Here is a 27,906-nt window from a genome sequence, read left to right as displayed (position 1 = left end):
CTCTAAATATTCTTTTGCTGTTTCTCCATTTACTGTTTGGTTTCCATCCCATAATATTCCATGTGGATTATAATCACCACATATTACTGATTATCTACATCTTTAATCTGGATTAACTGATTCTAATCTAACTTTCATAATTGTTAATTTCATCTAATTTATTATTGTCTCTATTGCTACATATTCTAGATCAGTTCCTCTACTTGTTTCTCTGAACATAGATAATCTTTTCTAGATGTTGCTCATCTTCCTCTCACTGAAACATTTCTACTTATTCTAAAATCTACATTTGCTTCAGTACCAATAATATCTGCTTTATGATGTCATTTATCTTCATATTTTTAACTTCCTGTCCATCAGCCAATCAGCTTCTTGTATTTTCTCAGTAGATCCATCAGTGGAAGCCCCGCCCAGCCCATGATGCTCCTGGTTTGTGAAGACAGAGAGACAAACTGAACTCTGATAGGAAACAGTTTCAAACTGATTTTCTCTCTCCAACCTCTTGGTTCCACATGGAGCTATATTTGGCCCCCTGCTGCTCTGACTACCATGTCATTGTGGTTCCAGTAGATGGGTCGGTTTCCCAGGTTCATTCAGTACCATGTGAAAGACTCTGACAGTTTAAATGGGCTGCTGTTTGAAAACTTACACAACCAAAATTAACAGAAATAACTTGAGTTATTAAACCGTCATAAGAGACAAAATACGATTCAGAATTTTATCCATTAATTTATAAATGCAATATTTGTAAACTAGATATTTAATTATCAAACTAAATATTTATCTTCAAACTAAATGTTTCCCAGCAGACTGACTAAAGACATTTCTCCCTCTTCCTCCTCTATCAGACCTTCTCTGCTCCTGCAGCAGGTTCCTCCATACCTGAGAGCTTCCAGTCTCCAGTGTGGATCCTTCAGTCCAGCCCACAGCAGCTTCACTCCTGAGTCTCCTGGATGATTGTAGCTCAGGTCCAACTCTTTCAGATGGGAGGGGTTGGAGGTCAGAGCTGAGGCCAGAGAAGCACAGCCTTCCTCTGAGACCAAACAGCCTGATAAGCTGCAGACACACAATTCATCACATGATGAGAAAATGAGAACATTGAGGTAGAAACCAAAGTCTGAACTGATCATTTTCACGAGAGGAAAACACACAAGAAACTGGTGCTTAATCTAGTAATATAAAATATTAATAAAATTGTATTTCCTTTTGTAGGTATAAAAATCAACATTTCACACACGATGGTTGAGAAAAACTTACAACTGCTGGGAGGAAGGATCTGGAATAATGCTCCTTGTGTGCACCAGGATGCAGCAATCTGTCAAATATCCAGAGCTACACTATCAGTAATGGAGCTTCGGCGAAAATTTAGTCTGGGAGACAACACACAGCTGATCCACATCATCCAATCACCACGCCCCCACCACAGCCAATCAGGATGGGTGCGCCGCACTGCTCTAGCCAATCGTCATCCACGCATCCCTTCAAAAGGACAAGCTACCTTGGATCTTCCTGCTCGCCCACAACAGGGGCTCTCGGAGAGAGCAGCGGAAAGATTGATGGTTAAAAAATTAAAATTAAGAACTGAAAGAGAGGAGGATGAGGATAAAGAAATAAGATGATCTCGGACTAAAGGAAATCGGCGACGAGGAAATGTTCAAGATGCAGTTGGGAAAAGCCGTGGATTGGTAAAAGAACTTTGGACAAAGACTACGGCGGGTAGACACAGCTGTGTTGTGAATGGATCAGAGTGGGAAAATAGTGTAGATAACGAGAGTGACAGGGGCAGTGAAACATCGAGTAGTGAAAGGATGAGTCCAAAAAGAGGAAGTTCTTCAGTGAAGGCAGGTATGGGAAAGAGGGGAAGAGTGGTGAAAAACTGGGATGAGTCTGAAGAAGAAATGGAGGGAGAAATAAGGGAGTTTAAAGTAATTGTTAGAGTTAACGAGGAGAAGGGATTGCAAAGGATCAGTCCAGTCAAACTAACTACGATTCTGAAGAATCAAGTGGGGGATATTACAAATGCGAAAGTGCTAAGAGATGGAAACTTAATGATAATTTGTAGTACGGAAGAACAAAAAGACAGAGCATGTAGGATGAAAGAAGTAGGAAAATACAAAGTGACAAGCGTGAGTGTGATACAAGAAGGAAGTAAATGGAGGAAGGGAGTGATTTGGGGGATCCCGATTGAGGTTTCAAGTGACGAAATAAAATCAAATCTCAGAGGAGGAAGAGTCAAAGATGTAAGAAGGCTTCAGACCTTTAAAAACGGAGAGAAAATGAATAGTGAAAGTGTTCTGATAGAATTTGATGAAGAAAGACTTCCAGAGAGAGTCTATTTAGGATATTTGACCTACAATGTAAGAGAGTATATTCCACGACCAATTAGATGCTTTAAATGTCAAAAATTTGGCCATACAGCACATACGTGTAAAGGAAAAAGAAGATGTGCACGATGTGGGGAGGATCATGAATATGAACAGTGCAATAAGAGCAGGCAGCCAAAATGTTGTAATTGTGGTGGCAACCACAGTGTGGCATATGGGGGCTGTGAGGTGATGAAGAGGGAAGTGCAGGTTCAACAAATTAGAGTACGCAACAAGATATCCTATGCAGAGGCTGTTAAAACGGTAAAGCAAAGAACAGATGTTGGGGTGGAAAACAGGATGAATACAGAGGTAAATCAAACAAAAGAAAATAAAGTGTATGTGGATTTAAAAAAGCTAGTGATATTTATTGCAGGGGTAATAAATGCAACTATGGAAATTAAATCAAAAACCGAAAGAATTCAAGTAATTGTGAAAGCAGCAGCAAATCATCTTAATATTAATGAATTAACATGGGAGGAAGTGAGGGATGATCTTAGTGCTCAGGCCAGTCAGGAGGCAGCATGGATAGGATAGTAACACTATGGTCTTGATTCTTCAATGGAATGCAAGAAGTTTAATTGCAAATGGACAGGAATTAAAGCATATTATTAATAAATTAGAAGAAGCTCCAGAGGTTATTTGTATTCAAGAAACATGGTTAAAACCCCAATTAGAATTTAAAATCTTAAATTATTCTGTCATTAGATTTGATCAGATTGAAGGTAATGGTGGGGGATGTGCCATTTTTATTAGGGAGGGGATTTCGTATAGAGTGGTTAAGAAAGGGAAAGAAGATGAGTTTGCAATTGTAGAGATTTGGATAAATACAGATTCATTTATTATAATAAATTATTACAATCCATGTAAAAGATTAGAGTTAGATAAATTAAAAGAAATTCAGGGACAAAACAGAAATAAAGTTATTTGGTGTGCAGATTTTAATGCCCATAGCAATTTATGGGGAGGGCAGGGAACTGATATAAATGGAGAGATTGTAGAACAGCTGTTGGAAGATAATCAATTAGTGTGTATGAATGATGGGAGGGGAACAAGAATAGATGTGCATACAGGAAAGTGTTCATCTATAGATTTAACTCTGGTGTCAAGAGATATAGCTGGATTATGTGAGTGGGAAATAGAGGAAGAAACAACAATGGGTAGCGATCATTTTCCAATTTTTTGTAAAATTCTTATTTCTAAAGAGAAAAGGGTGGTAGGAAGACAGGAAAGATGGATATTTAAAAAGGCAAAATGGAATATATTTAAATATATATGTGAGAAATTCATGGATGAAGTAAATTTAAATTTAGATATAGAAAGTATAGAGGGAAAGATTAGGGAAGTTATATTGAAAGCAGCAAAAATAACAATCCCTGTAAGTAAAGGTAAGAGCAGAAAGAAAGAGGTCCCTTGGTGGACACAAGAGTGCAGTGAAGCAATAAGGAAAAGAAATCGAGCTTTTAGAATATTGAAAAGAACACATAATTTAAAAAATTTAATTGAATATAAAAAAGATCAAGCAGAAGCAAAGAAAGTTATTAAGAAAGCAAAGAAGACAAAATGGAGAGAATTTTGTGATTCAATAGGCAGAACAACTCCTATAGCTAATGTTTGGGGAATGATTAAGAAAATGAGGGGAAATATACAGGAGAGAACAAAACCAATTCTGAAACATGAAGAAGAAACAGCAGTAACAAATGAAGAGAAAGTTGAAGTAATGGCAAAAACATTTTCAAAGATCCATAGTTCAGATAATTTAACAGAAGAGGCAAATGATTTTATTTTAGAAGGTGGAACAACTCCAGGAAATGTCATGGATGTTTCTTTTTCTATGCAAGAAATGAAGAGAGCAATATCTAGAACAGGATTAACAGCACCAGGAAAAGATCAGATATGCTATATTATGTTAAAACACTTAGGAAATCAAGCTGAAGGAAAACTTTTAGATTTATATAATAAGATCTGGAAAGAAGGAAGATTACATTCTAATTGGAAGGAAGCAATTATTGTACCAATTATTAAACCAGGAAAGGATCCAACAAACCCTTCTAGTTATAGACCAATTGCACTTACCTCATGTTTAGGAAAGATTATGGAAAGAATGATAACGGAAATGATTACGTATTATGTAGAAAGTAAAGGACTTTTGTCTTCATGTCAAAGTGGATTCAGAAGAGGAAGAAGTACAATGGATCCAGTTGTGTGTTTGGAGTCAGATATTAGAAAAGCTCAAATTAATAGGGAAGTAGTAGTAGCAGTATTTTTTGATATTGAGAAAGCATATGACATGGTATGGAAGGATGGGCTGCTTATAAAATTATATAAAATGGGGATTACAGGAAGGGCTTATAATTGGATTAAGGATTTTTTGTTGAATAGAGTTATACAGGTACAGATGGGAGTAACAAGATCTAATAAATATAAAATTGATAATGGAACTCCACAGGGAAGTATTATCAGTCCTTTATTGTTTTCAATCATGATTAATGATGTTTTTACAGAAGTAGATCAGGATGTCATGCAATCATTATTTGCTGACGACGGAGCTTTGTGGAGAAAAGGGAAAAATGTAAGAATAGTGTATGAGAAAATACAGAATGCTATTAAATCTGTTGAAAATTGGGGTTATAACTGGGGAGTTAAATTCTCAGTAAGTAAAACAAAGACTGTTGTATTCAGTAGAAAGAAAATTGAAGAAATTGATTTAAAAATGTATGGAGGGAAAATAGAAAAAGTAAATAAATTTCGTTTTTTAGGAATCATGTTTGATTCCAAGCTTTTATGGGGTGATCATGTAAAGTACATTGAAGGGAAATGTAAAAAAGTTATGAATATAATGAGGTGTTTAACAGGGTTAGATTGGGGCGCAAATAAAATTAATTTAAAAAAAATATATATATTGCTTTGATTAGATCAGTGTTGGATTATGGATGTGTAGTTTACAGGCAGGCTGCGAAATCAGTCATTAGTAAATTAGAAGTAATTCAAAATCAAGCATTGAGATTATGCTGTGGAGCTTTGAAGACATCTCCATCTTTGGCAGTGCAGGTGGAAATGGGAGAGATTCCTTTATATTTAAGATATAAGCAAATTATGCTAAATTATTGGGTGAGTTTGCAGGGACATAAGGAGGAGAATAATCCAGCAGTAAGAATCTTGAGACCTTGCTGGGAGAGTGGAAAAGCTAAAATAGATTGTTTTGCATGGGCAGCAGATAAATCCGCTAGAGAAATGGGGATACAGGGAAAGAGATATTGTGCTGCGGTGCCTTATCCAACTACTCCTTTTTGGTTGTTTCCATATGTGAATGTTGATTTAGAAGTTTATAACAAAATGCAGGTTAATAAAGATAATAACTGGGTAAGTTTAGTAAATGACAGAATTAAGAATATGTATAAATCCTTCATAATCATATATACAGATGGTTCAAAAGATTTAATTTCAAATAAAACAGGATTTGCTTATGCTATTCCTGAACTAGATATATTTATGAATCAAAGAACATCTGACCATTTAGCTGTTTATACAGTGGAAATGTTAGCGATACTGATGGCCTTACAGTGGGTAGAGCAAAATAAAATAAGAAAAGTTCTTTTATGTTCAGATTCATTATCAGCACTAATGTTTATTTTAAATATTTCATCTAAAAGTCGTATGGAGTTAGTATATGAAATTTATGAAGTTATATTTAGAATGACACAAACTCAAGTAGAGATTAGGTTTATGTGGATTCCAGCCCATAAAAATATAGAAGGGAATGAAATGGCAGATTATTTAGCTAAGGTGTCTTTGAAACAAAGTAGAATTATGGAAATAACGTATTGTAAATCTGAAATAAAATCAATTATTAAGACCAAAATTAAATCTGAATGGCAACAATTGTGGGAAGAAGGTACTAAAGGTCGTCATTTATTTCATATACAAAAGAAAGTAGGAAATATGGAAATAATAGGAGAAAATCGAAGAGAGCAAGTAGTAATGACAAGATTGCGCCTTGGACATACTGGATTAAATAAAACTTTATATTTGATAGGTAAACATCCAACAGGTAGTTGTGAGTGTGGTATGGATATGGAAACAGTAGAACATGTAATTATTCATTGTGAAAAATATACAGTAAGTAGAGAGAAGCTAAAACAAGAAATTAGGAAATATGATATAGAAACATTAAAGCTTAATAAGATTTTAATTAAACATAAAATAAATAAAGCAGTTATAGCATTTTTGAAGGTAACAGGATTATATGTAAGAATTTAGATTGGGGGGAGATGCTCTGGTCCACACTCCAGCACAGTAGATGGCGATAATACATCTTAATGTTAGATGTCACCTGCCAATAAAAACCACAAAGAAGAAGAAGAAGATCTTCCTGCTCTTCAGCCACGCTTTGAGTCTACCGGTACGTATGCGCTTCTCCAACCTCTCCCAAATTCAGCCAGCTAGTTTCAGCTTCCTCCCATCCACCAGCAATCCCGGTCCTTCCGTCCCTAATCTAGTTCACAGAAGCACCTTCCAATCAGCTTCCCCCTCTTTCAGAACCAGATCCAGGGAGTGTCCCTCACCTGCCGGCTGCACTCCTGTTGACTCCCACTTATTCCTCACCAATCTAATCACCCCATCACGCCTTCCTTCGGCCTCCATCGGTGGCGGAAAGCTGGAATTTTTTTTGTCTTTCCCTCACTGATAATGCAGGTGTCCTCTGCCATCCGCCTGGTTCCCCGCTCCGGCTCACTAGCTGCTACGACTCACTGGCGCTGTCCGCTGCAGCCAAGCGCTGGTTGTCTCCACGATCCGCTGTGACTCCATCATTGCACGTCGGCTCTTCCTGCTATTCCAATCATGGACTCGATCCGTTGCTTGATTGTATTTCCCAGTCCACCTCCAGGAGAACTCCGCCATCAGTCCGCTACGCTCACCTCTGAGTATCTCGGCTTGCAGCCGGCTCTTCAGCCTCATCAACCGGGAACTTCGTTTGTGCCCATTGGGCATTGTCTAGGTAAGACGTACCCGCTCCCGACTTGTTCATTTTCATACGCATCATGTCAGTGTCAGTGCACCAGTACCTTTAACTCGAGTTTTTCTCGCCTCCGGTCAGTTGGCATCTTCAGGGTCTCGATTAGCTCAATTAGTTAGCAGAGCAGGGTTTTAAAACATATCTCAGTCTCACTGGACCTCCTTTCTAATGGAGGACGCTCTTTGTCAAACTCATTCTGTTATTTCCCTGCTCAGGCCACCGTAGCCATCTCTTCCCTCTGTTGCTTAGATCGCTTCAAATTCTGTCACAAGTCCCAGTTTGTATCTCAGCACATTCAGCTCTTCAGCCCCAGCTGCTGCTGGTCTCTTAATCGCAGCACCATTTTCTTTAAGCTTTTCATGACCAGTAGAGGGGATTCTTTCAAAGTTACATATGAAACGCACCTGAAAACAAACAAACGCCTAACAGCAACCTCATTTGGGGGGAAGACTATCCTGAGCTTCGCCGGAACCGATCACCTGCCCTTGGTGATCCTCAGCTCACTAGTCTTCTGCCGGGTTTGAGCGCCAAAGAATTGTATCATTAAACCTTCTAACTGCTAATTTTCTCTGTGTGAGTCAATCCAGATTGAATTAGCCTGATCTCCACTTTTCTAAATATCTCTTATTGGTTCATTCAGGCTGCAGTAAAGGAAAACCAGCCATGTTTGTATGAGGAGACTTAACATGGTTACCCATCTCACAGTAACACATCTATTATTATTTTACTCTATTATTGAAAAAACATTTGCGTACTAACAGATGGAATGTAATGGACAGAAATCTGGTTTCACCAGGATTGAGAACATTTTACCTGAGAGTTTCCAGGTTGCAGTTTGGACTCTTCAGTCCAGCAGAGAGAAGCTTCACTCCTGAATCCTGCAGGTTGTTGTTACTCAGGTCCAGTTCTCTGAGACTGGAGGACTGGGAGCTGAGAACTGAGGACAGAACTTCACAGCTTCTCTCTGAGATGTTACAGTCACTCAGTCTGAGGAAGTAGGGAGGAAAATCTGTTATTAAAAAATGTATACAAATTCACGTTTTTCTTTCCAGTCAATGCTCTTTGAGGACAGATTGAAGGGCCTCTCTAAATGTAAATGTGTTTATGTTCCTCTTTATTGTGAACTGGTTTATTCTATAGTTCACAGATGTCCAACTCCAGTCCTGGAGGGCCATTCCCCTGCAACCTTTAGATGTGCTTCTGCTGCACCATACCTCAATAGAATAAATAGGTCATTAGCAAGGCTTTGCGGAATTGACTACACAAGAAGGAGGTTTTAAGCCATTTCAGTACCTGTGGCAAATCTCAAAACTTCAGGACAGTGGTCCTTGAGGACTGGAGTTTGACACCAGCTGTAGTAGGTTTTCCAAGCTTAAAGGACTGATCTACAGGCAATAAGAAGACTGTCACAACAAATTTTGTAATGCACCATAAAATGACATAACCTAGTTTCAGTTTTTAAGATCTGCTACTTGAATATGTGACATCATGGATATCTACTGAAAGAAGCTGGTCTCTTTCCTACTTGTGGACAGCTATTGGGTAGTATTGGGAAGACAAATCAACACTGAATAAATTGAAACAACCTGGATCAAACATTACCAGATTTCTCTCCATATAAAAAATTGTATGAGGAGACTTAGCATAGTTACCATCTCACAGTAACACATCTATTATTATTTTACTCTATTATTGAAAAAACATTTGCGTACTGTTGAGATGCTTATCCAAGGTTGCACATATATTCATGCACATACAGCTGTATTTCACACATAGTAGGTTTCATTTATGCACAGAGAGCTTTTGGAGGAATGAAACATGACCTTGCATGTTTCACTTTCAAACAAAAGGCTTTCTGTAAAATTTAAACTTACACTGACGCCATAATATCAGGTGACTTCTAGGCAGACATTCCTTAGGTGACGTAGTTCATCAGAAGACCAGTAAGGCGTGTCTTAGATATAAAGAATGGATCGTCCGTTTTTAATCAGATGCTGTTTAATCCCGGTGAATTCACGTCACAACAAATTAGCCTGTGAGGGTAAGCGTCTCTTTCTTTTTAGCGCTAAAAAGAATAAAATAAGTAAAGTCTGATTATTTGTGTCGGCTGATTTTCTGCACGTGTGATCACATGGTTCCGATTCATCGATAGTATATTTAGATCAACAACTTGGTAGCAGAGGATGGTTGCATGTTGACACACGTGCAGAGTTGTGCAGATTTGGTCAGCCGTTTGGGCTGCTGCGGCCCGGCCGGACAGTGTAACAGCGTTGGGCCCAAAAAATCTAGTAAGGAAACTTTTCCCTTGAACGCATTTGCATTGTCTGTTGTGGGGCTGCCTAAACTTAAATATCAGACTTAGTAGTTTCTGTGGGGTTAACGGAGTAAGCTGATTTGTCGGTGTGTGTGTGCGTTCGTACTGGCGTTTGTTGTGCTTCCGTTTGTTAGTCAAAGTCTCTCATATTCATAGGAAGTTAATTAAAAACAAAATCAAATAAAAATATAAAAATAATAAAATATAACAAAAAAAGTTTGGTGATTGGCTTATTAGTGAGAGGTGGCCGTCTCCCCCTTGTGACACTCACACACACTTGGCAGGTGTGCGGGTGCGTCGGACGCGACCAAGGGTTTGGCTGGGTTTTTGTCGGTTTTTAAATCCCTGAGAAGTGACTAAGCTCTAAAAAAGAACGCGTAGCCAATCTGTGCCCGTTAAAGAAACACAAAAAGTGGTGATATCTGGCCATCATAGGAAAAGAAAAAGAGTAAGAAAATAAAGGTTTAAAGTTGATCGCGATCTGTTCCTGGGACGAAATATAAGTGAAAAGAGAATAAGAGAATAAATGAAAAGAGAATAAGAGATTTCTTCTGTGTGGGAAGACGATAAGAGTTCTTTTGTGTGGAAAGAACCTAAAAGAGTTAGAATAAAAGAGAACGTCCAGGGCTAAAATAGGAGCTGAAAAGCGGGGATCCTTTTATGTGCTCTTCTGTTTGTTTGTTAGCTCTGCCGCCGAGCGGAGTGTGTGTGTCAGCTGTGGGAGCTGCAGACGTTTTTGCTCTCATGTGTTGCTTCTTTGCTTGTTTAATGTTGTAATATGTTTTGAAACCATGGTTGGCGTTTGTGAACTTTAATTTGGGGAAAAAGGTTCTAATTTTATCAGCGATGTGCCGTCCCGCCGCCGTGCGGACAGTAAAAAGGGTTTAACTTTGTCTGCGGTGTGTCGTCTCTTCGCCGTACGAGCAAGTGCCGCCGTGCACACTTGAAAAGAAAAAGAAATAAATAAAAAAAAAGGCAGGGAGGAGAGAAGAGGTGATTCTGGCTCCAGGCATGGCAGACGAGGTCGACAGGGAGAAATTTGATTTAAAATGGGGTATAGGACCTTTGTCTATGCTTGGTGAGCAAATAGACGGAATAACTAGCATAACTAGAAGAAAATCTGCAAACACTACAAGTTCAGCAAAAGATCTAACAAAACTTATGCTACTAAATTTCACCAACTTAAAATTATCAGAGTCTAAGCAAAAAAATCCTGGTAGTTTGAAATTATGCTTGTTTGAAATTAAGTCGAACAGCTTTAAGGGCTGAAAATACTTGATACTGAAGTATTCATATACCATAAAGTAATTGTTGCATTTAAATTGAACAGTTAATTTAGAATTTAATTCTATAAATGAATTTACATTTTATTACAATGGGTGAAGTGCTCTAGCAGCAGGTAGTTCAGTTACTGCTGGATTCTAACATATGTCTGAGATAGTTTTAATAAAAATAAACAAATACATAAATAAATAGTTCAAAATAAATAAATGTGCATGTTACCAAAAACAGGATCCTGACAACTAAAAAATAAATATTAACATATTAAAATGTTAACAAACATTGGAAAGTTCTAGAAGCTTCAATAAATTTAATAATAATTTGAGCACAGAAAAACAAGAAAAGCAGACTGAAAATTTGTGACTAACTGAAAATCAGATAAATATTTATGTTTCTGTTTGTGCCGCTTTTGGTTGATGAAAATAAGTGTGATTATGAGAACAAACAAACTGTACTCAAGCACTGAGTAACTGATGAAGTAATTTATTAATAATTAATAAATAATATTAATAAATGTCTACTGCTTTCAAATGCAAGATTAAAGGAAACTTTGATTTAAGTAACCAGTTACCTCAAACTGAAAATTGTGAATAAGAATAACATTTTCTAGACTAAAGTTTAAACTAGGTTTGATTGATTGATGATTAGTAAATTCATAAAGAAATATTGAATTAGAGGATTTTAGATTTGGTTTAATTTTAGGAAGGTAATTTTTGTTTAAAAGTGTAAAAACAAATAAAACAAAGAAAAAACAGAAGAGCCAATTCTAGGTTGTGTCATCTGTCAAGAATAAGACAGAAGTGTTCCACCTTGATGAATTTGACAACGTCTGCATGTAAGATTTCTAATTAATTGCTTTTTTGCTAACAAGTCTCCTACAAACAATATAACTGCCAGGTAAAACTAATAATTTGTAAGCGTGCCGTGCACACCACAGGACAGGATGAGGCTCTATAAGGGACATAGGTCAGCTGATCAAATGTTAAATAACAAAAGCAGCAACAAGACAACATAGAACTGGAATCCTCTTAAATTAAGATAAAAAAAAAAGAGCAAACAATAGATAAAATTGTTCTAGCTGACATGCAGGCAAATGCTCCAATAGCAAGATCACAAATGAGAATAATTAAAGGGGCAACACGGAATGATAATAACATTTTTCAATTAACAAATAAAAACAGAAAGAGGCAGGACTTTTTACTAAAAGAGGCTGAAGACAAAACAGGCAGACTGCAGAGACAGAACTCAGGCAAAATGAAAACTATTGGGTTCCTGACAGGGACAATAACATAAAAAGAAAATTAAAAAAAGGGTCATTGCCACCAGCTCTGAACACACTAGCATAAAAATACAGACTTGACTATTTTCGTTTTGGGCCAAATCAAGAACATGAATGCTCTTAAAGGGCCAGTTGTACCAGAATGTATTGATAAAAGCCATTCACAAACTGTTAAAACACATATGTCAGAGTCAAGGCCCGCGGGCCACATCCGGCCCGCGAGAAGATTTTCTACGGCCCCTGGGATGATCTTGATTTATTATTAGAACCGGCCCGCAGCAAGCCGGCACCCCGTCTGAAAAAATCGAGATCCACCCCCCCACCGTTCGATCCTCTGGCAGCGCCCCCCCCTCCGTCCGATCCTCTGCTGCACCCCCGGTCCGCAGAAATTTAAGGCTTGGGCGGTCCGCTGCACTAGACCAAATGCGTCATTTAAAAAAATCTCAATGAACATTCGATCAGTCCGGCCCTCGGCTTGTAGCTAAATTTTTTATTTGGCCCTCCGTCCATTTGACTTTGACACCCCTGTGTTAAAATATCAAGCATTTCTTAAATATCATTGAATTTCCGTGATTTTTTGCAAGAGAAAGTGTTTGTGGTAGTAATTTGGAAATATTTGCACTTATTTATGACGGTAAATTTGACTTTTATTACTCGCTGTACAGGTCATATAATGTGACATCAATTAGGTTTGAGGCAGCTGTTTAGTTCAAGTAAGAAAGTTTTACAGGTTTTGATTAAAATCTGCAAAAACTCCCAATTATTTGCTCAAAAAAGTGCAGAGATTTGTTGATTTTGGTGAATTTCCCTGATAATTCTAAAAGAAACTGGAGCGACTGATTGATATAATTTGGCAGTAAACGGATAGAACTGCATTAATTTGATTGATAACATAATATTTAAGCACACTTAGTGTTTAGTTTAGAATCTGGAGGGCCGCACAAACCCACCGCGGGCTGGATTTGGCCCACGGGCCTTCAGTTTGACACGTGCTCTAAGGGGATATATCCCGTAATTAATATCACAGAAGGAACTTTGACAGTCAAGGGGGAACTGCTACCCCACAAAACTTCAGGAGTCCACACTGGGAATAGAACCCCGACTTGGACTGTATTAGATCAAACCCCATCCTCCCCAAATCCCATGTTTGGTCCCAGCTAAATGACATTATATCTAGAAACCTGGCTCAGAAAAACTACAGTTAATCTTAAAGGTCCATACACAAACTTAATTGAAATGTTTAAAGAAGCAGTTTTAAAAGGCGTCCCTGAATATGTTATGTAGTCTATAAAACACAATCAAGATCTCGCAGGGTGTGAACATGTGAGATGGGAAAGACACCTGCTTCATCACCTCTTAAAGGCGCAGGACGAATAAAAATAAAAAACAGTCTTGAGGGCTTAGACACTCCGACGCTGAAACTCAAATTGCAGGACGCAAAACAAAATTACATTAATTAATTAAATAAAAAAAATTAAAAAAAACAAGAACATGTGATGGTTGAAGCAGCATCTTCTCAAAATAAATCTATACAAGGTAAAATTCCAAATTACTGGCAAAACTCTAATCATACTGGGGGGGGGGGGGGGGGGACTGGTTCCTCCTCCTGCTTTTTCTTTTTTATATCCTCAAACAGATACAGAGCGTTTCCTCGTGGACGGGGATGGCGTTTGGCTGGACGTGGATGGGGAGCCATGGGGCAAGGTCACGGAGCACGAGGCCAAGGACCAAAGGAACTTGACGTGCCACCAGTGCGGACATGTTGGACACTGGGCCAAACACTGTGTGAACATACCAAAGACTGCCAGGTATGATCCCCAACAATCCTTATGTGATTCCTGGACATTGCTTTCAGGGGAATACTGAGGCCACACAGAACATCTACTGAAACACTGCTGAGGACCCCGGAGACAATGTGGGTACAGCAGACCACATGTTGTCTGCAACAGTGGAAGGAAAACACACAGACTTCCTGGTTGACACCGGAGCCACACATTCCACTCTGAACTCTGCTCCTCCTTTTTCTCCGACATCAAGAACTGTGTCTTTAACAGGGTTCTCAGGGACTGAACAGAGTCTGCTGTTCACGATGCCTCTGACCTTCATCTTGGTTAATCAGAATATGAAACATTCTTTTGTAAGTTCTCCTACGACTCCCATGAATTTTCTTGGGCGACACTTGCTCATAAAGATGGGAGCAACAATCATGTGCTCGGCTGATGGAATAATTGTTGCTTTTCCTGATGGCACCTCCCTTCTTTGTGGAAATTTCCAAACAGAAGGACAGTATCTGATCCAGCCAGTGGTGTCTGAGTTTGCTGACATCTATTGGGGACTTTTAACAAATTTACCCTACAGCAGCCTAATGTCAACGTTCATGGCCTGGAAGCCCTGGCTCCTGTGTCTGCGCTTCTGTGTCCTTCCTCCGGGTCCACCATGCGCGGCCCTGTTCTGCGACAGAGACGTATCTGAATGGTACCAGGAACCTTTCCTTTCCACTTTGGAGGAAACAACCTGGCAGGTAAAAGTCTCGGACATTTATGTAGCTCCTGTTGGTGTAGCTGCTGTTGTCTCTTTCGCAAAAACAATCAGAATGGTATTAAATGTCTCACATTTCTCTCTGTTTGCACCCTGAGCACCAAGTGAAAGAATTGGGCGTGATGATGAAACGTTCCCTGGCAGCCACAGATTCGATTGCCACATCAGCACTAGGTTTGTTTTTCTCCCGCTCTCTTGAAAAATATAAGATCAGTCATTCAGGATCTCATCACATAATCAATCTTAAAGTAAAATGTACTGCAAATTTCCATAAATTCGTGATTTCTTAATTAAATAGTTTCTTTCTATTGTTTGGTAAGATATTCCAATTTAATCTGTCATATTTCCATTAACTGTGAGCATAAAATTATTATCATTACTAGACATAAAGACTTTAGTTAAAATAAATTCACATCTAATATGCAATCCATATAAATATTTTTAAAATTGACTGTTCCCTCATAATAGAATCGAGTTTAGTTTAATCTGGTTTTGCAAGATATTTTGCAGGACTGCCCACTAGACCTTTTGCTTGCTGCACCAACTACGGAGACCTGCGTTAAAGCCACCTCTCTGGTTTTGCAGCGCCTGCGTCAAACAGGTTTTAAGGTCAGTAAAAACTAATTGCAGATTGCTCGAAAACAGAAACATGTTTCTGGGTAGAATAATTTCAGCAGGAACGACTGGCATGTCCCCCTGGAACAAGCTTTTGTCTCAAACAACACATGGCTTCGGCTGACTACACTACAGTTCTTTTTGGATGTTTCTGTAACAAAACTGGCTGTTAAAGGTGTTTTGTTTCAGAAAAAGGAGAAGGCATCACCCTTGTACGCAACAGGCAGCGGGGATACCTGGTACAAAAACTGCACACATAGTCATGGGACAATCATTGAGTTTCACCATGACAGCGTCGAGACAACAAACACTTTCCAAAGTCTTGAAAGCTCCAAACATTTCATATACACACTAAGACATAAATATGGCAGACTGTTTTTCAGAAGGAGAACCACACGTGTGTGCAGACCTGGTGGCAAAGACAGACAAGGTAACACCAGATCTTCAGCAGCTCCTCTGCTGGGACCAGAGGTGAGACAATTCTTTACAGATGGTTGTTGTTTCAGAAACGACACACAAGGGTTAAGAGCCTGGAAGAGGTGGTGAGATGCCAAAAGGGGGCGTCGCCTGAAGAGAAAAACATGAAACAAATGGGTGCTGGAGGGGCCCAGATGGCAGGTTAATTCTGCCTCCTGGGAAAATGCAAGAGCTGCTTCAAGAAGCTCACGGGGTTGGACATGTTGGGACGAAACAGATGATGCACAATCTTAAAGAGTGGTGGCACCTCAAATGATCCACAGGGTGAAACATTTTATGAAAAATTGTTCGGTGTGTGGACAGTTTAATCCTAATAAAACTTTGAATCCACATCAGGGACAGTTTCCTCCAATCCCATGTCCAGGAAAAGAGATTGTGTTAAATTCTACTGACATAATAAACATGTTGCAAGACAAAAGATATCTGCTGATTTGTGTTGATGCTTCCACAGGATGGCCTGAAGCCTGGCCAGCAACGACAGAAGATAGTAAAATCATCATAAAATGTCTAAGCAATCATTACCTCCCAAGGCACAGCAGAATGAATGAATCAAAATTTAAAATAAAATTGGCTAAGGTTTGTGCACAAACAAAATTAAATTGGGTCAATACATTACACAGAAACCAACTTGTGGTTAGACTGATTAACTGCAACAGCACGATAATATCAAATGTCTAACTGTGTGGCCTGCACAGCTGGACGACCCAGAATCTATACTGAACCTGCTTCTTTGATTCCATCTGACATTTGGGGTTTTAACTGCATGCTTAATATGACTAAGATTAAACAGCCCTCTGGATGTGACACTTTAACAGCTTTATTTCCAGTAATCAACAGCAGAGCCCGGATGGGGCCGCTATTCCAGTCAAAGATAACTATGTCTGTTTCAATTTTACAACAGGTAACCGCAGTGTGGGCCGGATCCCTGACAGTTGGTGTAACATCTAATTCCCACATCACTTAATAGGCTAGAGATGGGATATTTTATCTATGCAGGGGTAATAAACTAATTGAGAGAATATAGACAGGTGTGACAGGTGTCTGTGCTATGGTGAGACTTAGAGCCCCTGTCATCATGGTAGGTGAACAACAACCTCTGAATCATAGCATTTTTTCACAGGTCAAGAGCAGCGCAACTGTGGAGCTGCAACTTTCCAGATTTTAAATGTAAAAAGTCCAATCCTTTCTGGGTGTGCCTGGATGAAAATGAGGCATCTGGACACACGTAGAAACTGGTTGACATCAACAGATACTAGACGACACAATTTTGAGTTAAGTTTGCAGATCTCATTAAAACAAATTAATCCTGTTGACTTCTTAAGATTTGGCCAGTATCATTACATTGTGTTAAGACTGAATTTTTATCTAAAACACTGATTGCCAAGTTTAAAATGTGTTTTCATTTTGCTCACTAAACATATTTTTCAGTTGGTAAGTTTGCATCCCTTTATGACCACTAACTACTTTCATATTTTGGACTTAAAGATTTCACCTCTCAAGTACAAAAAGGGATCTTAACAATACTTTATTTAGGATTTTACTTGTCAGAATTATATCTAACATTTAATCATTTATTTTATTCTCATTAAATTTTGGCTCATCCAAGCTTTCATATTGACTAACATTTCATTCATCTTGCATTATTCAATTTATAGTTTACCGGCATTCATAGGGTTAACCTCACATTGTATTCTATTTACATTTTATTGTTTGTTCAAGTTTATTTTTGAATTTACTCATTAACTCATTAATTTCACTTTATTGTGCAATTTAAACCGGTTCAACATTGATAGGGTTTGCTAGAAGACATTGCCTTGATTAAACTTTGTAGATCGCATTACAACTCAATACTACTGAATTCTAATGAATCTTCTAGAATAATTACATTGTACTTCTACTGAATTTTTGCCAATAACACTGATTTGCATATTTTTGAGGGTGCTTGTTTCTTATTCTGTTGATTACACATGGTTTTCATCTAAAAAAAAGGGATCTGAAAATTTCCTTGTTTACGTTTAAAATTTTAAGAATCATCTAACAATTATTCACTGTAAGGTTTATTTTCTTGACTTTTGGTTTAATAAATCTAATGTTTTATTCTTTTCTTCATTTTGCATTTCTTTTCAGGTATTAAATAACATTTTATTCATTTTACATTTCAGTTACCATTTATCCATACATTTTTTAATAATATTTATTTATTTTTTATTTTTTTTATTTTTTTTGTTGAATGTTCTTTGTTAGCCTGTAAGAGGAACACTGTGGTTTCTTCCCGCCGCCCAGGGCCAGGGGGCGCTCTGTTAGATTTTTACCCCATAAGAATGAAATGAAATGACAACAACAAACATCGTAATGGGCCCGGGGAGTTTTCCGAACAGTGGGCAGTGTTTCCTCAGGATGTGTGATGCTCCCCAAGCTGTTTGATGTTCTATTTGTGGTCTCTTAGAGACCAAAAGGGGGAGTTGTTGAGACGCTTATCCAGGGTCGCACGTGTACTCATGCACATACAGCTGTATTTCACACATAGTATGTTTCATTTATGCACAGAGAGCTTTTGGAGGAATGAAACATGACCTTGCATGTTTCACTTTCAAACAAAAGGCTTTCTGTAATATTGAAACTTACACTGATGCCATAATATCAGGTGACTTCTAGGCAGACATTCCTTAGGTGACGTAGTTCATCAGAAGAACAGTAAGGCGTGTCAGATATAAAGAATGGATCTTCCATTTTTGATCAGATGCTGTTTAATCCCGGTGAATTCACGTCACAACAAATTAGCCTGTGAGGGTAAGCGTCTCTTTCTTTTTAGCGCTAAAAAGAATAAAATAAGTAAAGTCTGATTATTTGTGTCGGCTGATTTTCTGCACTTTTGATCACATGGTTCCGATTCATCAATAATACATAAAGATCAATAGTACTAACAGATAGAATGTAATGGACATAAATTTGGTTTCCCCAGGATTGAGAACATTTTACCTGAGAGTTTCCAGGTTGCAGTTTGGACTCTTCAGTCCAGCAGAGAGAAGCTTCACTCCTGAATCCTGCAGGTTGTTGTTACTCAGGTCCAGTTCTCTGAGACTGGAGGACTGGGAGCTGAGAACTGAGGACAGAACTTCACAGCTTCTCTCTGAGAGGTTACAGCCACTCAGTCTGAGGAGACAGAGAGAAAAATCTGTTATTAAACAATTCTTCAAAATGTATTCTTTTTTCTCCCATTAAGCGATAGTCTTTTTGAAAAATTTAAAAAATATATATTTTCCACATCTTTGCTACATGTATTGTGAACTAGTTTATTCTGTAGATGGGTCTGCAGCCTTAAAAAACTACAATACATCAGCCAGTAAGGAGGCTGGCAAGAGAAACATTAATTTCTACAATGAACTCCATTAATCCAGTGTCAGATTCAACAGAAAAAATAATTTCTGCTTAAACATGTAACATTATGAATAGTGACCTTTGAGAGCTGGTCTCTCTTTTGCTCATCATCTGCTAGCGGCCAACATTGAAGAGACAATGCATGAGTAAACAAACTGATAAAATAAATGCAGTAACAATCTGTGTCCTTACAGAGCTTTGTTGGAGGCTTTAACCACTGGCAGAAGCCTCAGAAGAACCTCCTCTGAAGCAGAGTATTTCTTCAGGTCAAACACATCCAGATCTTTTCCTGATGACACTAAGATGAAACCCAGAGCTGACCACTGAGCAGGAGACAGTTTATCTGTGGAGAGACTTCCTGAACTCAGAGACTGTTGGATCTCCTCCACTAGAGAACGATCATTCAGTTCATTCAGACAGTGGAACAGATTGATGCTTTTCTCTGCAGACACATTCTCACTGATCTTCTTCTTGATGTACTGAACTGTTTCCTGATTGGTCTGTGAGCTACTTTCTGTCTGTGTCAGCAGACCTTGTAGGAGTCTCTGATTGGTCTGCAGTGAAAGTCCCAGGAGGAAGCGGAGGAACAAGTCCAGGTGTCCATTTGGACTCTGTAAGGCCTGGTCAACAGCTCTCTGATGGAGAACTTTTACTTTAGGTTTATTAATTGATAAAAATTTCTTAGACGTTTGTGTTTTATTCATCAGGTTGACCCTACAGTTAATGAAGGTCCGATGAACATGAAGAGCAGCCAGAAACTCCTGAACACTCAGATGGACGAAGCAGAACACCTTGTCCTGGTACAGACCTCTCTCCTCTTTAAAGATCTGTGTGAACACTCCTGAGTACACTGAGGCTGCTCTGATATCGATGCCACACTCTGTCAGGTCTGATTCATAGAAGATCAGGTTTCCTTTCTGCAGCTGATCAAAAGCCAGTTTTCCCAGAGACTTGATCATCTTCCTGCTCTCTGGACTCCAGTGTGGATCTGTTTCAGCTCCTCCATCATACTTGACCTTCTTCACTTTGGTCTGAACCACCAGGAAGTGGATGTACATCTCAGTCAGGGTTCTGGGCAGCTCTCCTCCCTCTCTGGTCTCCAACACATCCTCCAGAACTGTAGCAGTGATCCAACAGAAGACTGGGATGTGGCACATGATGTGGAGGCTTCGTGATGTCTTCATGTGGGAGATGATCCTGCTGGCCTGCTCCTCATCTCTGAATCTCTTCCTGAAGTACTCCTCCTTCTGTGGGTCATTGAACCCTCTGACCTCTGTTACCATGCCAACACACTGAGGAGGGATCTGATTGGCTGCTGCAGGTCGTGTGGTTATCCAGAGGAGAGCAGAGGGAAGCAGTTTCCCCCTGATGAGGTTTGTCAGCAGAACATCCACTGAGGTGGACTCTGTAGCATCAGTCAGGATCTCCTTGTTGTGGAAGTCCAGAGGAAGTCGACTCTCATCCAAGCCATCAAAGATGAACAGAACCTGGAAGTGTTCAAAGCTGCAGATTTCTTTGGTTTCACTAAAGAAGTGATGAACAAGTTCCACCAAACTGAACTTTTTCTCTTTCAGCACATTCAGCTCTCTGAAGGTGAATGGAAATATGAACTGGATGTTCTGGTGGGCTTTGTCTTCAGCCCAGTCCAGAGTGAACTTCTGTGTTAAGACTGTTTTCCCAATGCCAGCCACTCCCTTTGTCATCACTGTTCTGATTGGTTGATCTCTTCCAGGTGGGACTTTAAATATGTCTTCTTGTCTGATTGTTGTTTCTGGTCTGTTTGATTTCCTGGATGCTGTTTCAATCTGTCTGACTTCATGTTCATCATTGACCTCTCCAGTCCCTCCCTCTGTGATGTAGAGCTCTGTGTAGATCTGGTTCAGAAGGGTTGGACTTCCTGCTTTAGCAATCCCCTCAAACACAGACTGGAACTTCTTCTTCAGACCAGATTTAAGTTGATGTTGACAAACTGTAGCAAGATGTTCTAAATTAAAACAAAAAGTAAAATCAGGAAATAAACAAAATCATCTTTTAAGGATGACTTGAATAAATATGATTCCATCTCTTCAGACATCAATAAATGTGTGATTTCCATTAGCTCAAATATTTGTACAAATCCTCTTACTGTTCGTCAGTCGGTCAGCCAGCTTTTCATGCTTCATCCTCCTCAGGAAGTTCAGTGTGATCTTCATCACTGCCTCTCTGCTGCTCCTCCTCTGTTCTTCTTCCTCACCTTCCAACACCTCATCATCTTTCTGACTCTCTGAGCATTCTGTGTAATCTGGACTCAGAACCTTCTGGATCTTCTTCAGCTCGTTCTTCACAAAACTGACAATGTTGTCCTCCAGCAGCTGGAACAGAATAATAAATGAAGGAAACATCAGACTGAAATCATGGAGCCAAACACCAGATGGATGTTGGACAGACTGACAGTCCTCTGGTCTACAAAGTGCAACATGAAGATGACTGTGAACAAAACCCATAGAAAACTAGTGGTTCATATACAGACCATAAATATGGAGTCCAGCTGTGTTTGATGCTGCTGGGTAGACAGATCTCTATGAACCTCTGAACTCTGCTTGTCCACTCTGTGGAGGAACCAGGAACCATTAGGAAGTCAGGAAATATTCATCCAGCAGTAAACACAAATGGAATCACCAGGAGTTCTACGTTTAAATCGTTAAATCAAATCAAAACAAATTTTATTTGTATAGCACCTTTCATCTACAAGGCATTTCAAAGTGATTTACATCATAAAAACACAAAATTATAAAGTCATAGAACACACAGTCAACATTACATTTGGCACATCAGATTATTGATTAAAGTTTTGAGATAAGGTTTCAAAATCAATTCTAAACAGGTGGGTTTTTAGTATAGATTTAAAGAAGCTCAGTGTTTCAGCTGTTTTGCAGTTATAAGGAAGTTTGTTCCAGATTAGTGATGCATAAAAGCTGAATGATGATTCTCCATGTTTGATCCTGGAGAAGCAGAACCAAACATCGAGTTTGATTTATAACATTTTCATAATATTTTCATAAAACATAGGTTTTCATTTGGAAAACCTAAGTTAATGCAAATCACGACTTGCAGTTAAATGTTTGTGGTTCAAAGGTCATGTCAACAAAATAATTTAGGAGTCCTGATTGTTGATTTTCTTTGTTCTTTATGTTTTAAATATTAGAGGTGACAGCAGAAAAGTGAGTTGATTCTGGTTAAATATTTAGTTTCCTGTTATACATTAGCAGCCATTTGTTACTTATGGTGTGAATAACCGACCAGTAGGGGGCAGTATCACAACATAAATGATGGTTAAATGGATCTCAGGCAAAAATGAGATTAGTTTTTCAGACTTCTGATAAGAAGGATGTGGAGAAGCTCTGGTTAGAGACTGTGATTCTAACCTGGCATATATTATTCAGGGAAGATCTTTCATTAATTTTTGTGGTACCAACAATCCAGTTGGTCTCCAAAGAAGCCCAACTTCATTGCAGTCATTGTAGTCCAATGAAGTCCATGTTAGCATGTTCCTTATTGGAACATGTTACCATGGAGACTTAAATGTCAATTATGTAAGACATATGAAAAGAAGATGACATAAAATTCAGTCTAATGTTCGAATGACAACAGAACCCAATAGAACTTGGTATCATCACATGGTCACAATGACAGATATAAACAGAACAGTAACAACAGTTAGAAACAGCTCACCTCCATGATGGTGGAGATCCAGGAGATTTAAAGTCGATGGGATCATCCTTTGACCTGTTGCTCCTGAAGGACACACAGCTGGGTTCTGGTTCTGGTGTGAGTCTCTGATGGATCCTGATAGAAAAATTCTCATTAGAAACTTTCTGTCGTGTTTTGCTTTCAGAATATTTTTTTATGTGACTGTAAAATAAAGAGCTGTAAAACAAGAACAGAACCAGAAATATCAGCAGCCTGATGTTCTAAATGATTCCCATCAGGACCGGTCCAATCCTCCAACATGTTTCTCACCATTGAGTCTCCTGAATAATGTTCAGCCTTGTTTAAAGAGATCTGTTTCTGAGACAAACATGTTGGTTTGAAGTGACTGAGAGAACAGTTTGGTGATCTTAGTTTTGAGCTCTGACATGGAGAAGAACCAGGAATCATTTCCATTCTGACCATCCAAGGAGGATCTGATGGAGCTTCAATCAGAACCAGATGGTCCGTTAGAAACACTGAATCCCACTGCTCAATCAGATCCACAAAATATTTAGTTTAACTGTAGAAATGGTTGATAATCTGCCATGTTGGATGATGTTTGAAATTCAGAGATGGAATCATAAAATTAATTCCTAAAATGCAATAGAAGGTTGTAGGTTTGATTCCAGCTTCCTCCTGCCACATGTCGATGTGCCTCTGGTCAAGGCACTTAACCCTGAATTGCCTACTGATCTGCGTATCGGTGTATGAATGGGTGAATGTGACTAGTGTAAAGTGCTTTGAGTGGTCAAAATGACTGGAAAAGACTGTGGATCTAAACTGATCTGTTTTATTCACTGAAGGACTTTCACAAATTTTTGCGGTATCAACCATCGAGTTGGACTTAATTGGGGTCACTGGAGCATGTTACCATAGAGATTTCAATGTCACTGATGTATTACATATGAAACGAAAATGACCTCAAATTCAGTCTAATGTTCCCTGGACAACAGAACCCAAGAGGTCTCAATATGATCATATGGACACAATAACAGTTACAGTAGTTAGAAATAGCTCACCTTTTTGGTGGTAGAGGTGGAGGAGATTTAAATTTAATGAGAAAATCCTTTGACCTGTCACTCTTAAAGGACACACAGCTGGGTTCTGGTTCTGGTTCTGGTTTGAGTCTCTGATGGATCCTGATAGAAAAATTCTCATTAGAAACTTTCTGTCGTGTTTTGCTTTCAGAAAATTGTTTTTATGTGACAGTAAAATAAAGAGCTGTAAAACAAGAACAGAACCAGACAGATCAGCTGCCTGATGTCCTAAATGATTCCTATCAGAACCGGTCCAATCCTCCAACATGTTCCTGATCATTTATCCTCCTGAATAATGTCCAGCCTTGTTTAAAGAGCAGAAAGATTTGTTTATGAGACCAACATGTTGGTTTGAAATGACTGAGAGAAGTTTGGTGATCTTAGTGTTGAGCTCTGACATGGAGAAGAACCAGGAATCATTTCCACTCTGACCATCCAAGGAGGATCTGATGGAGCTTCAATCAGAACCAGATGGTCCGTTAGAGACACTGAAGCCCACTGCTCAATCAGATCCACAAAATATTTAGTTTAACTGTAGAAATGGTTGATAATCTGCCATGTTGGATGATGTTTGAAATTCAGAGATGGAATCATAAAATTAATTCCTAAAATGCAATAGAAGGTTGTAGGTTTGATTCCAGCTTCCTCCTGCCACATGTCGATGTGCCTCTGGTCAAGGCACTTAACCCTGAATTGCCTACTGATCTGCGTATCGGTGTATGAATGGGTGAATGTGACTAGTGTAAAGTGCTTTGAGTGGTCAAAATGACTGGAAAAGACTGTGGATCTAAACTGATCTGTTTTATTCACTGAAGGACTTTCACAAATTTTTGCGGTATCAACCATCGAGTTGGACTTAATTGGGGTCACTGGAGCATGTTACCATAGAGATTTCAATGTCACTGATGTATTACATATGAAACGAAAATGACCTCAAATTCAGTCTAATGTTCCCTGGACAACAGAACCCAAGAGGTCTCAATATGATCATATGGACACAATAATAGTTACAGCAGTTAGAAACAGCTCACCTTTTTGGTGGTAGAGGTGGAGGAGATTTAAATTTAATGAGAAAATCCTTTGACCTGTCACTCTTAAAGGACACACAGCTGGGTTCTGGTTCTGGTTCTGGTTCTGGTTTGAGTCTCTGATGGATCCTGACAGAAACATGATGATTAAAACTTAATCAGCAAAGAGGAGCAGCAGCAGCTTCATCACCACGTCTGTTCTGGCCTGATATAGTGAACGCTGTGTGAAAAGGGCTGTGGACAGTTAGAGATGGTGACCTCACCTCTGACCTTTGCTCTGGCTCTCATCTTCCCCACACAGAGTGGTTTTAGAGGGAGGGACTCCCTCCTCTCTGTCCTCACACTGATCCATGCTGCTGAATTCACATCAGCTCACACACACTTTCTACCTTCACCTGCAGAGGAAACACACATCATTCATCTGCACATCAACTCTGATCATCCTTTACATCATTAGAGCTGGAAAAAGATCAGCTGCTCCTCCTCTGATTGGCTCTTCTTCTCTGCTTCATATCAGTGTCAGGTGAATGCAGTCAGACAGCAGAGAGGCAGAGGAAGCTGCCATCAGCTGCTGCACTTCTACTATCAGTCCACTAGATGGAGACATGGAGCAACATTTACATTCACTGATTCAACCTGAACAACAGGAAGTATTTTAGTTTATTATTAATCTCTACAAGTGGATTAAATGCAATAAAGATGAAGTATGGAGTAATTTGACTGAATTGAACACATTTTTCTATAGCAACATTTAATTTTGAAAGGAAGCAGAACAAATTTATTGTGTTTGACTTTAATGGTGGAGACCAGAGTTTGATATAATGGGAAAGAATTATAAATCAATTTGTTCAAACAAGAAAAAAAAACATCAGATGTTCATCATGTTTGATTCTAGTTCAGTAATAATCCTGTAGATTAACCTTAAAACAACAGAGATTAAACTTTGATTTGAAATTAGAGCTGAATATTTTCTCCAAACATCAGAGAGAAAAATAAGAAACAGACAGTAAAGTTTCTGAAGACAAAGTTCAAGTAGAAAACAAAGAAAACTTACAGTTTGTTCAGACGATCCAAAGAGTTGAACAAGAATATGTGATCAACAAACTGAGACCCAACAGAACCAGACTGGTGCCTCACCTTAACAGGTGAGTTTTAAACAGAAAGTATTCTGAGTAGAAATGAGGCCAAACTGGTTTGACTGGTCAGACTGAGAACTGTCAGAGGAAAGTTTATCTGTTGACGTCTGAAGACATAAAATCTACTCATGACTCCCAGTTTGAACACAAATATTCTGCTGCTGTTATTCTGATGATCCAGGTTCTGTTCAGCTCTAATGGAACCAGAACCTGTTTTAACTGGGAACCAACTGGAATCTTGATTGGTGGGGATTTGTCTCCCTCTGGTGGTAAAACTACAACCTGAATGATGTCTGATTATTAAACAGATGAAATGTTTTTAAATTATCCAAATATGTCTGTGATGGTAAAAAGTTATCAGAACCAGAACCAGTTCTACTGTTCATTTACCAGAACATGAATAAAAACTCATTTGTTCCTCAGAAGTTCTTAAAATGAACTCAGAACCAAAAAACAGTGAGTCAAAAACTAAGTCCTTCCACAGCAGGTCAAAGGTCAGCATCTGCTGGTCCTATAAAAATCTCTAAACACTTTTTCTCTTTAGCACTAAACAGCAATTATTATACGGGTTCATGGAATTATGTCAAAGAAAAATAAAAACTAAGAAATGAGAACAATGGTTGGCAGCTTGTTGGATGTTTGGAGGAGAGAACCTGAACATTCAACCTCCAGGTTCTACAGGAAGTTTCTGGATTCTGACCTCAGCAGCTGGAACAATGACACAGATGAAACCACTAAATCCTGAAAAATGGGATGTTTGGATCTGATCAGGTCTGCAGATTCAACTGCAAATTAAGGTAGAAAGTTTAAACTGATGATGTAAAATCTGATCATCCTTTACATCATTAGAGCTGGAAAAAGATCAGCTGCTCCTCCTCTGATTGGCTCTTCTTCTCTGCTTCATATCAGTGTCAGGTGAATGCAGTCAGACAGCAGAGAGGCAGAGGAAGCTGCCATCAGCTGCTGCACTTCTACTATCAGTCCACTAGATGGAGACATGGAGCAACATTTACATTCACTGATTCAACCTGAACAACAGGAAGTATTTTAGTTTATTATTAATCTCTACATGTGGATTATCAGCTGCATCAAAGATTAACTATCCAACAATATGACTGAACTTAACACATTTCTACGTTAATATTTAATAACAATAATATATAATATTTTTTTAATTTGAAAGGATGCTGTAGGAAACATTTCTGACCAAACTTTGATTCCTGGAAATTAATTCATCAAGCAGTTTGTTCACAGAAAACAAAGAAACATCAGCTGTTCATCATGTTGTTTGATTTCAGTTAATTTATAATCTAGTGATCCTGTAGATTAACTTTCAAACAGCAGAGATGAAACTTTGAGCTGAAATCAGAAGTGAACTTGTTCTCCAAACGTCAGAGATTGGATATATGAATGCATATATGAAATAGAAGAGGCTCCATGGGGAGATCTGTCCTTAAAATGTCCTCAATCTCCTGTTTCATTTTCTCCCAGAAGGTCTTTATTTGTGGTCAGTCCCACAAATAAAGGCAAGAGCTAATTTCTGATTTTTCCTGAATTTGTGATGACCGACCATTCCACAAATTCCTCCAACATCTATCTGTGGTTGGAATCCTGGAAATGAAAGTTTTGAAAGGAGTGGTAACACTTTATTTGACGGGGTGTGATCTATTAAATCTCTTATTTACTTTCCATTCAAACTCTTTGTAGATTTGGT

The 27,906-nt window shown here is 38.7% G+C and overlaps 1 protein-coding gene across 1 annotated transcript in view; it reads right to left on the bottom strand.

Moving 5' to 3' along the window:
* LOC122847051 (NLR family CARD domain-containing protein 3-like) overlaps nucleotides 1-27,906 on the bottom strand; it is a 52,111-nt gene that overhangs the window by 2,542 nt on the left and 21,663 nt on the right. Inside the window, exons 3-11 of the mRNA XM_044144411.1 lie at nucleotides 25,060-25,185; nucleotides 24,011-24,130; nucleotides 22,974-23,087; nucleotides 21,772-21,850; nucleotides 21,388-21,613; nucleotides 19,455-21,246; nucleotides 18,864-19,037; nucleotides 8,194-8,367; nucleotides 883-1,056 (exon numbers count right to left, since the gene is read on the bottom strand). Coding sequence (XP_044000346.1) covers nucleotides 883-1,056; nucleotides 8,194-8,367; nucleotides 18,864-19,037; nucleotides 19,455-21,246; nucleotides 21,388-21,613; nucleotides 21,772-21,850; nucleotides 22,974-23,087; nucleotides 24,011-24,130; nucleotides 25,060-25,185 — 2,979 coding nt within the window. The remainder of the gene's footprint in view (nucleotides 1-882; nucleotides 1,057-8,193; nucleotides 8,368-18,863; nucleotides 19,038-19,454; nucleotides 21,247-21,387; nucleotides 21,614-21,771; nucleotides 21,851-22,973; nucleotides 23,088-24,010; nucleotides 24,131-25,059; nucleotides 25,186-27,906) is intronic.

This window comes from Gambusia affinis, linkage group LG17, assembly GCF_019740435.1.
Source record: "Gambusia affinis linkage group LG17, SWU_Gaff_1.0, whole genome shotgun sequence".
Taxonomy (NCBI): Eukaryota; Metazoa; Chordata; class Actinopteri; order Cyprinodontiformes; family Poeciliidae; genus Gambusia; species Gambusia affinis.
The sequence above is the reverse complement of the archived record's forward strand: the minus strand, read 5'-3'. Positions and strand labels throughout refer to the sequence as shown.